The 11537-nt window shown below is 45.3% G+C and overlaps 1 protein-coding gene across 1 annotated transcript; it reads right to left on the reverse strand.

Moving 5' to 3' along the window:
- Positions 1–123: 123 nt before the first annotated feature.
- hlfa (HLF transcription factor, PAR bZIP family member a) lies at positions 124–10383 on the reverse strand. Its single transcript, XM_072368313.1, has 4 exons — positions 9994–10383; positions 8764–9123; positions 3791–4005; positions 124–3179 (listed from the first exon to the last, which is right to left on the reverse strand). Exons 1-4 carry the CDS (start codon positions 10106–10108, stop codon positions 2964–2966), a joined length of 906 nt encoding a protein of 301 aa, XP_072224414.1. The 5' UTR covers positions 10109–10383; the 3' UTR covers positions 124–2963.
- Between the last annotated feature and the right edge of the window lie 1154 nt (positions 10384–11537).

Raw genomic sequence — 11537 nt, forward strand, 5'->3', positions numbered from 1 at the left:
GTTTATATGAGGTAGTATTTCAACACCTGGTAAGAACCAGATGTTTTTTATCTTATTTCCTTTTAACAAACCCAACCAACTGCACAACTTACAGGCTGAGATACAGAAAATAAAACAGCTCAATCAGAAAAGAATTGGGGGTTTTATTAGACACTACAAAGTACAGAGACACAGAGGCCGAGGGCTGAACAGCACGAATAAATGTTAAATGCATCCATTCCATGACAAAACAAGCCCGAAAACTGCTTTAAGCTGTGCTTCCACTCTGAAACTGTCCGTTGGTGATGCCATGAATACAATGGTTACAAGTCTGTTTGCAATGTCGAGAAGAAGAAATGAAAGTGGTTGTCAGTGTGTAGAATATGTAGAGTTTGCTGCACTAAGAAGCCGCTCAGCGCAGAGCTGAAGCTACTCGTGTGGCGCTGCGATGAAACCTTTGCATTGCTGAGAGACCGGGAAACAGTCAGTGTATTCAAGGCACTGGAGCAGACTCAGAATCATGGTTAACATTTCCGGCTGAGGTAGTGAAATCACTTCGCAGTGAGGCGCATTTGGGATACACGTGGATTAATTATTGGCTTTTTCCTATATTTGTATGTGTAGTTTAAAAGAAAAACAACAAAACCCGCATCATTCCGGTTCAAACTGCCCCTGCTCGCACTCGAGTGTCGAGGCGATAAGATCGTGGTCACCGTCGCGCCATCGAGTCTGAGACTGGAATGTACGAGTTCGGTTTCAGGCTCTTCTCATCGCTTTACGTCCCGTTTCAGAAGACTTAAAAAGAATAAAATTCTAAATATTGTCCGAATTTTCAGATGTTGACAAGAAATATGGAAGTCCAGGGGTGCCGTCCCAAAAAACTGAAACACTACAATTAAAAAAAAAAACTCAGATCAGGGATAATGTGCATTAAAATGCTTAAAAAGGTGAGCAAAATGAGGAAATGAGGAAATGAGACACTGGATTGAGAGAAAGTGGTGTCGTTTGGCACCTCTGGACTTCCACACAGCGATCAGAAACGCCAGCGCCGGTCTTGGGAAACACAAATCGCTCACATCGCCGTCTCAGACTGTTAGCTGGTGGCATTCTGTGCATAACGCAGCTGTAAAGCACAGCTAACACTCGGGGGGACTCCACTGTAAGCCTTGAAAATGAAAAGGCCATCACTCAGGTTCAGGGACACTCTGCAGCCGCATGGGCTGAAGGAACCAATCACAGCGCAGCAGCAGGAACCAGCTAAAGATTTCCCTTCCGTCATAGTGACGTCATCCCGTCCAATCAGAGCAGCCTCAGCACCAGTGACTCTCAAACTCGGGGACGTTTCGAGCGGGTTACGACCGAACGAGCGTGTTTTCTCTTTAAAGTGAAGGCCAGGTCTGTACATTCTCCTTCTGGATCATCTGCTGTCTCTGAGTTAGGAGCCTGAAGGTGGCACCAACAGAAGCAGGAGTGTTGAAATGATGACAATAATGCCCACAAGGTGCTGCTGAACGTCCGTAAAACTCCCCCTCCTTAAATATAGAATATCAAAATACCACTATATATGCATTTGTTGTTTTTAGTTACATATTTGTATTCTTTAATCATTTTCTGGACCTGTTGTGCCTTTAAAATACATAGTTCAGTAATGTTTAGGAAAAATACTGTACAAAAAGGAACAAATGATAGAATAGGTTTATATAAACATCTCTCTTGTAACCAATATATCATCTCTGTTGTTTGGTCTGCAGTAAACAAATTGATTGGGGTCAACCACAGCATCGGACAACACCACCCAACGTTTTGTCAGCATCTTTTACATTCATACAGCCATCTTCAGAAAGAGGGCGGACATGGAGCTACACACAGAGACTACACACATCTGTACTGATTCCTAAAGTAAAAACACTCATGTTAATCATGCTAAGTTTAAACTGAAGCTGAAAGAAATATCAACAACTTTGCAAAAACCAGAGAAAAGATTTGCAAATAGCTTTTCATTCTGTGAAAGAAATCATGCTTAAATCTGAAAAGAAGTCGGCTAAACAACGACAAAGTCAAGAGAAGTATTAATACTAACAGTTATATCTACAGAAGAAATATATATATATATGTATATATATATATATTTATTCTTATATATAAAAAAACAACAATCGTCCATCTGAGAAATAAAAGGGAGATAAATATGAGGTGGAGGAATTTTTTTACGTGAATGGCGACGCTGCACCGGATCAGATTGTGAGACACGCATTAATTAGTGCAGACGTTAACTAACGTCAGCTCAGTTAACGAAGGTGGGTTAAGATGTGGAGGGAGGGGGGGGCAACGAACATGAAGTCAGTTTAGCTGTGGACAGAATTATTGCTCAGTGTCCGAGAGTTGAAGAGAAACGCATTGAAAGAAAGAGGATCTGTGAAAAAATCAGGATACAGCATCGGAGACGCCAGACCAACGAAGCGTTAGAGAAACGGGGAACATGAAACCTTCACAGAGCTTAAAAAACACAAAACTCCACAGAAGCAGGTTTGTGGTCACGTCACAGACAGAGAAAGAGGGCAAACAACAGTTTTCAGTCCTGATCTCATGTATAAAATCGGTATGAAAGTGAGTAAACAGCATGGCATCATTTGTCAAAAGTGGAAGGTAGCAGTGGGGACTCAGCTGGTGGGTTGGCTCATCACTCCTCAGTACGTTAAAGTGGGAAGTAAGGATGTGTAAATACATAAATATATATATATATATATATATATATATATATTTATCCATGTATATGTATATATATTTATCTATGTGTACAGGAACTAAAAGAAGGAACAGATGAATTGAAGCTCATGATAGAAGTCAAAATGACAGAATCATACAGGTGTGTGTTGGAGGAGGAGGTGGGGGGGTGGGGGGGTAGTGCCACCAAAAGAGACGCATTGTCCTTCAAACTGGAGGGTGGGGAGCAGAGGGGGTGTTTGGTGGTTGTCGATGGGGGCTCACAGGGGCCCGTGTCGGGCCTCGTATTTAGCCAGAACGTTCTTGCAGCGGCCCAGCTCCTTCCTCAAGTCCGCTACCTCCATGCGGAGGGCGGCGTTCTCCTTCTCCAAGAAGCCGGCGCGGATGGCGATCTGGTTCTCCTTCAGCCGCCGGGCGTCCCGTGAGCGCTTGGCCGCCACGTTGTTCTTTCTGCGCCGGGCCCAGTATCTGTCGTCCTGCAGGAGAGGAGCAGACGCTTTAGACCCTCATTTCTTTAACGTGAGGCGTGAAACAAAGCAAGATTTCAGCATTTAATCCAACAATTAACCCCTTTTTCACCAGAATTCGGTGCTAAATGAACAACTTGTAGAATCTCAGCTGAAAACCTTTAAACAATGAGGATGAGGCCTGAAGCGCAGCGATGGATCAGGAGTGAAACTGCATCTTTCAGCTGTTTTAGGCTGTTTTCACAGCACAAATATCGTGTTTAAACCTTTATCAACACGAGCCAATTAAAGCCTTTCCCGCTGCTGGTGCTATTATTGCTAATTCTACACTTTAGCCTGATTAAATCAGGAGATTGTTAAGTAATTAAGCTAGCTTATTAGGTTAAATGTCCTAAAGTTGTTGCTGTCACAGAAACATGCAGAGTTTCCAGCCCGTTTTATTTCAGCCATTTTAAAGTATCGGCTGTATCCTCTGTCAAATAGCTGTAAAGTTCTCAATTCTTCATGTTTTTTGTGAGATTTTTGCAGACAGGAGGACATCCTGGGTTCCTGTTTACCCAACAACAGAGATCTGATCTCCCACCCCAGCTGAGACAGACAGATGCCGGGCAGCGGCTCACCTTCAGGTCTTCAGGAATGAAGACCTTGCGGGCTTTTTTGATCATGGGCTGCGGCTTCAGCTCCTCTGCGGAGAACTTGCGCTTCCTGGGGTCAAACATCTCCTGGCCGGGCACGCTGGACAGGGCCAGGTCTGCGGGGTCGGGCTCGTAGGCCATGGGCACCTGAATGGTCTCCGGGTCAATGGGGCTGGGGGTGTCCCTGGCTGCAGGCATCGCTGAGGAGGAGAAAGATTCAAACACGCGTTAGCTGCCAGCAGGTGAACGAAAGGTGTAAAAAGTGTGGGAAACTCAGTAACTATGAGGCTCGTTTTCAATGCAGTAGCTTCATGAGTCATCATAAGCAGAGCAGAGGTGGGGGGGGGCTCCTCCTTTAATCTGAAGTGACCTGTTAGTGAGGTCAGACACATTTTTACTGTGTCAGTACCAACAACTGACCAGCAGGTGGTGCTATCACACCAGCTTTAAAAAGGGACTCATGCAGCCAAATCCTTTCATAAACTGCTCCATCTTCCAACTATTAGCAGCCCCCCCGTCAGCTGATCTCCATTTTCTGGATGCCCTCACGTCTCACCATGCCTGTTGGGTAATTGACTCGGCGCTGCGGGCTCGATTCAGTTCATTAGGCGGCCTAAATCGAACAGTTACTCCCCGATTCATTCCGCTAAAAAAACAAAACAGCTCCAGATACAACTCAAGGCAGCGTGCATTTGATGAGCCGCTCGTACATCATGACCCAGATTTATGGGCTGGTGCGGCTGCCGCCGGCCAGCGTGCACGCTCACGCTCGTGCACGTCATGAGACGTGCTACTCTCAGCTGTGACTGACTGCTGAAGCCGTTCACAGGCTGGCTTTATTTCGCCTCCGCCTTCCGTTTTGAGCCAATCGTGTTCTTTTAAATATCATCTATTCTTTTATCTAACTTCTTTTATTTTCCCACATTCATTCCTTCATTTCTGTGTATGGTTTTATTCTTATTTATTCTTGTAATGTAGCTCATATAAGACCCATTTCCCACGCTTAGTGTGCTGAAATAATCATTTAATTAATATTCCAGAAGTGTTGATGATTCCTCTCCACCACATCTACCCTCTGGAGGTAATCCATCCATAAGCTAAGACACAAATAGGCCAACTTGACCTCCCACCAAGCCCAACGCTGCCAGCGAACCAGCTTATCATCTAAAACTGGTGTGCCGGGAACAAACTCCAACCTGAAAATAGTCAGCCTCACCCTAATCACCTTTACCCGCCATTTTGATCTCCTAAGCATCGCAGTTAAAACGCAGGAAAAGCCAGTTCATTGACCTTATCGCGGCCGAGTTTGGACACAGAGACTAAAGCCCCACCCCAGGTCCGGAAATCTAAAATTAACCACCCGGGAAAGGTAGTCCAGGTTCTCAAAAGCCGCGTGAAAACTGGAGCAAACGGGACTGTTGATGGAAACCTGTGGAGCTGGTTTTAAATGGGAGTGTCTGGGTGATCACATCAGACTTTCCTGCTACTTTACTATCGTGTTGCCCGCCCTGTGGGAGATAACGCTGCAGGAAAGCCGAGCTGCTGCTGAACTCTGAGCTGCCTGCCAGGACCCTGCTCTTCAGGGGTTAAAGGGTGCGCTTGTTTTGTGCAAATGAGCTCCAGAATACTTAATGATCACTGAAAAAAAGATTAGGTCCAGTGTGTTCCTCGTTATGAAGAGATAAAAATAAAACAACAAATGTTTCTAATCAGTAGAAATGAATAAAAACAGAGCTGCATCACACAGAAATACACACTTTAAGCTGGTGTGTTATTCCACAGCTGAAAATAGTCCCAACAAATGCATCATTTACTCCACTTTATAAAATATTTATCAAAAACTACAGCTCCAAGCCGTGGGGGGGGGGGGGGACCTAGGAGCCTTTACTCATCATACGCAAGCATTTTGCTGCTGTTAAAGGATTCGTGCACGGGGGACATTTAGCCCGCTTGACCTCAAGTAACAAGAAAATAATTGATATTCGTTCTGTTTTTAAGCCGAAGTGAAAGGTTACAACCGTCTGAGGGTGGAACTGAGGGGCCGGTCTGCCACACCGAACCGCCGTGGATGCTCATCTAAACGCCACATTTAGCGCCTTTCGTGGAATAACACGCAGGAATGCACTGCAACACGCCCTGCTGCTCCTACATCCGACTTCCGCTTTGGCCCCGGCCGGCAGCGCCAGGGGTCCATCTCCTGGCACAGACCTACAACGTCTGCAGGCTGCTGAGCCTGAAAAACACTGCAACGCACCCATTGTTCAATCTGTTTGTTGCTCATGTTAACAACCGCTATCAGCTGCCTGCTGTGCTGCTTTCAGCAGGCACACCGGCACCGTGTGGTGGTGGCGAGGCCAGGCCAGACCCGCCGAGCTGGAACAACATTGAGCGCACGTGACAGAAGCACACCAGAGACCATGTGACCTCTGCAGGGAACAGCCTGTGACTTGGCTCTCAGTCGGGGCTGTGTGGAAGCCGAGGCCGGCAGGAGAGGAAGAGTGGACGGGAAGTGGAGGGGAGGGGGGGAGGGAGGCAGGTTCATGCCGTGACAAGCTCCCGTTTGCAGCTCAGCGCTGCACACGGCGCCCGCATGTGTCCGTCACATGGCCCTGCAGGAAACCTCCAGCCGCGCTCACGTGAACGGAGCGCACACACCAAAGTTTGGCCTCTGCACGAACACACACACGTGCGCTGAGGCTGGAATAAAGTGTGCTGCCCCTGGAGCGTCTGTTTATCTCTGCCTGCGTTAAAAACGCTCTCAGCGCCGTCTGCACGCCGCCCTGAACCCGGCAGAACAGACGCCATCAGGCTGAGATGCCGTGTTTCCAGTGACTAATGTCACGTCTTTTTAATCAAAAGATGATCCAGCTGGAGTTATCCGCATGGCAAATGTGGAGATTTGGAGAAACTGAAGCTTTTTTTTAAAAAAAACGTCAGAAAAACGTTGAGGAACGTCTACGAGGCCAAATTCCACCAAGTGTTACATTCAGATAACTTCCTGTGAAATGCAGGAAGCTCTCTCAGGAGGCTCACTTTTATTTTTGCACCATTTTCTGACACTTTACACAAGAATTAACAGGTTTGTCAGGCAAAAGATTTTTGTTTTCATGAACCAATTACAACCTAAGAGCTTCCCAAAGCTTTTTTCAACGCTTTTCTTCTGTAAAACTTAATTAATTCTAATTAAACTCTCAGGACAGTAGAAAACTCAAATAAAAACAGAGTGAGAGGTTAAACTCTCAGCTTTAATGTTGCATCAGGCTGCGGTGCAGCTTGTGGGAGCTTCTGATCAGGATGTGAGGCGTTTTTAGAGGAACAGATTTTATTTAATGATTAACTGCAAGGAAATAGAAACACATACTTATTAAATCCACACTTGCTTTTCTTATTGGATTCGGGGAACTGAGAACAGGGCCTAAACTTTGCAGTTGAGCCACTTTACTCTAATTTTCTTTGATATTTTAAGCTTAATTTTGTGCTTTTTCTCCTCAATATTAATCTTTCCCCATAGAAATGACCACTTTCTGATCTATTGATCGGGTTTTTGGTTTTTACACCGATTGATCCACTTAATCCACTGATTTATTTTGGTCACTTTTCCCTTTTAAAATGAAAAAGATTCAGAGAATTCACTGAAAAATGCAAAAACTAAAACATGTGATGCGTTTACCACATTACAGATGAGGTAATACTGCCTTTACGGAGCCTAATCAAGGTTTCTTCCTTCCTGATCTTCCAACTACGAGACACAACACACCGAGAGGAAATGTTTGCAAGGTGCTGGCAGAGATGCTGAAAGGATCTGCAAACCTCAGGCCAACAGTAGGCACAAACAGCCCCGATTCAGCAGCTATAATAAGGCTCTACGGCTCCTTCGGGTCAAAGACACTCAAACAGGAAGGGACACATTTAATGTAACCAAGCTGATAAAGAATCAGACTCTACATCAGTCCTGTAAGAGTGGACAGGATCGGTCATCTTCTATCACCAAACGCAGCTTTAATCACCACCAGGATCGATCCAGAACAGCACAGAAGACAATCTGCATTTTTCTGACGTCAGCTCCCTCTATGACGCCTTCACTGACTCCGAACGCTGCAGCAGTTTCTCTTTATGGAGACATTCACAGGTAAAACCCGGCACCCTACACCCCACAGAGGCTCCATCTGTTCATCTGCCACTCATTAGATCTTCTGCCAGCAGCCAGAAACAAACGGCTTCACGCAGAACTGCGTTCGGTTTCTGCCTGCTGAGAGTTCGCTGCCTCTTAAAAGTGACTTAAATGCTTCTGGTGTCATGTGATTCCAAGCCTCAAATAGAATATGGCAGCAGTCGGACTCGAAGTCGTTACAATAATGAGATTTTGGATCATGAGAAGCTTTATTTGATCAGCACTACTTAGTTGATACCCAAAGTGGTTCTGCGACAGGCTTTCGTGAAATCTTAAAAAACGCCATTAAGTTAACATACAAGCAGCACAAATGCCCCATAAAGGAGGGCTGATTGTAGCAGTTTCTAATATTTGGGAGGTAAAAACTGGTTTTCGTGGCTTAAAGAGCAGCTTTACAATCGCAGCTCAGAAACCTGAAATGATAACCAATCAGAGACTTTTTCTGCATCCTTGGACTTGAGCCCGTCCACTCTGTTCTCTGGGAGTCCAAAGGCCAGCTGAGGGCTGTAAAGCAGAGCTGGAGTACATCCAGTGGCTCTAACCTGTGGCACACAGTATGCACAGGAAGATATTCGCTAGAGATGCAAATCTAGAGCAGCAATACAAGCCGATGTGTTCAGGAGAAGAACCACAGGAGCGTGCTTCCTCTCAGCATCTCATGTTAAAGCTGGAGTGTGTGCAGCAGCACCTCCCCCCCGACACTGAGAAGGTGTTAAAGCGTGCACGTGTCCGTGCGTGCAGGTGTGCTTTTGTGTGCACATCAGGCTCGGCTGCATGTGCTTCCTACCTGCTGTGCTGGGGCTGTGGAGGCAGGTCTGAGGTGCCATGGCTGTGTGGACCGATGTGGTGGCGCGGCTGCTGAGGTCCACCACAGAGGGTGTGGGCGGCGGGGGTGGCGGGGCCTGCTGCAGAGGAGCCTGCGGCGGCTGCGCCGTCTGCGGGGCCTGGTCGGCCTGAGCTGTGTTGGCTGGGATGCCGTTTTCCGACAGGAACTCTTCCAGGTCCATGTATTCCAGCTGGAAGTTGTCTCCATCGTAGGGCAGGGTCTTGTCCCACAGGGTCGGGCCCAGGAAAGCTGACTGTGGGTGGCTGGCCGCGCTGCTCTCATCATCCAGCTTCTTCTCTTTCTCCTTATCTTTCCCAAATCCTGAAAATGTGTGCACACAGTCAATTCATTGTATCACAGATGAGAAGAATCACGGGTCGTTGCACGAGTATAAATAGAAATCTGTCTGGGGTTTTATTCTAAAGGGTAAGTTAAACTAATTCAAAACCAGGGAACTTTTAAAGAGAAACGTTTTAGATTGTGTTCAATACTTGAAACAAGTCAGTTCATCATTCTTTAGCGTATGTTAGAAAGCTATTTTCAATGTTGTGACTATACTAAAAAGGACCAGTTAACTTTGGACAGATAAGGGAAATTATTCTGCTTAATGTTAAAAACTATACGTTCATTCATGGTCAGATAACGTGATGACTTTCCGTTCATTCGGGGATACAAACAGACCCACAGTTGCTTTAAAACAGAAAAGACGCCCTCTATCGACAACTCATGATATCGTTCAAATATCCAGCTGAAGACGAGAGGGTTTAAGATGATTTACAAGATGGTCATAAACAGCACCTCTAACCTACAAGCAGCGCAGTCACAAAAATTAAACATCCAAATCAAATCTGTTTTATGGTAATTTAGATAATGATTGCTTGCTGAAAAAAAGTCTGTTAGCTTCCTTGAGCTGAAGTTTACGTCAACCTGTCAGTCAACTAAAATTAAGCCGAGAAACACACCTTCGTATTTCTTTATCTCTGCCGCTTTCATGACCAATAAGATTACGGTTTATTTCTACGACAAAGATCGTAAAATAGAAAGAGGAGCCACTTGTGTTCGATTTGGTTAACTCGTCCTTTACTGCGCTTTATCCGTCAAATCCATTAATGTCTGCAGACTGACAACAACCACAGACCATAAGAAGAGCCTGTGTACGTGCAGGTGATTTATTAGACATTTTAAACGTACCTTCATCGTGATGAAAAGGCAGCTTCAGCGGGTTTTCCAGCAGGGATTTCAGGACGCCGTGAGTCGGCGGCAGGAAAGTTGGGTTAATAGGAAGAGGTCTGGCCATTTTCTCCATATGTCTTGAAGGGCAATTGGAGAACAAAGCTCGCAAAGTCAAAATATTCCCCCCCCAAAAAATGAGACGAGACCGAACTCGCTGGCCGGTCCGTGAAGCGATCCGCGCAGCTGGTCAAAACGACGCCGGGGCTCAGATGGTGAAGACGAGGCTCCGCGCAGCAGCAGGACGGCGAGCGGCTGACTGTCTGTCGTCGGGGCTGACTGGCAAATAGCTGGAGGAGGAGGGCGGAGGGAGCAGGGCTTTGTCGGAGCCGCTACACTCCTCCATCCATGTGCGGAGACGGACGCCAGTGACGTCAAAGCACTGGGAGGGCGGGGACTGTGCTACGTTCAAGGGACGTGGGGAAAAAAACAACCCCGAAGCCGATGGTTGCTTGGATGGTGCTGCCTTCACTAGCGGTCGGAAAAGTAGACTTTATAAATCCCTAAAGAACCTAAATGACTGAGAATACACAATTAGAAGTAATATAAGAGATTCAAAGCCTCATCTAGGCACAAGTACTGAACTCCAATCAGTAAAATGCACTTAATATACCAAATTTAAAAGTACAGGGCTGTGGTCAGGCGGTGTATGTAGAAATATATTGAAATTAAATTGAAATTTAACAAATGAAAAGCATAAAGTAGAACCAGATCAAATGAAAAAAGTAAAGTATTTCACCTCTTTGTGCTTGATTTACAAAGCCTTGTTAGGATTTATGCACAAAAGATGATTCTTTACCACAGATGCCAAGAATCTTTACCCACATGAAATGCATCCATTCCCACAAAAATCTCTTATATTTTCTTTGGTATTGCACAAAAGTAGGCCACATTAGCAAAGCAAACATCAAGCTCAGACTACAGTCCGTTTTTGTGCTTTTATGGTGTGTTTCGCACAATAGATTGACTGCGTAATTCATGTTTATTGACACATTCATCAACCCTGCCAGTTTTAAGCTGATGCCTTTATGTTTCTCCAAACCCTTTCATGGTTCACTAGCCTCAGTGCAGTTGTCTTGCATTTGCAACATACACAAGGAACGCAGAGGTGTTTCTACATTTAAAGACTGCAGCTCTTCAGTAATACTGTATATACACGCATCAACCATCAAAGATTGTCTTCTGTTGTTGTTTTCAACCCGGCCAAAAGCATTTCCAAAGTTATGACTGTGGCTAAGTTCTGCACTGAAAACACATTTGAATAATTTGTTTCTGGGCAGGCTATAAAAATAGCACAAACAGCAACTTTCTTCAGCTTTGTTTTAGACTCAAAAGTACAGGGTTTTAAAAAAAAAAATTTAGATCATAACTGGTTTCAGCGTGAAAACAGACCAATATGTGAGTGAATTCATGCATTAATTCAAAAGGCTTTTTGACAAACGAGTAAAACCTGCTCCCGAACAGCTGCATTGTGTGCAAACAGCTTCATATAGTGGCTGCTGGAA

The sequence above is a fragment of the Leuresthes tenuis genome, unplaced genomic scaffold (genome assembly GCF_036924035.1).
Source record: "Leuresthes tenuis unplaced genomic scaffold, fLeuTen1.0.hap1 SCAF_17, whole genome shotgun sequence".
In the NCBI taxonomy this organism is placed as follows: domain Eukaryota; kingdom Metazoa; phylum Chordata; class Actinopteri; order Atheriniformes; family Atherinopsidae; genus Leuresthes; species Leuresthes tenuis.

Bases quoted from the DNA above. Each gene is read 5' to 3' on its own strand.
- hlfa (XM_072368313.1), bottom strand. From the start codon at position 10,108: ATGGAGAAAATGGCCAGACCTCTTCCTATTAACCCAACTTTCCTGCCG. The intron at 4,006-8,763 runs GTAGGAAGCACA...TCTCCTCCTCAG, and splicing joins CCACAGCCCCAGCACAGCAG to CGATGCCTGCAGCCAGGGAC. The intron at 3,180-3,790 runs GTGAGCCGCTGC...CCTCTCCTGCAG, and splicing joins TCATTCCTGAAGACCTGAAG to GACGACAGATACTGGGCCCG.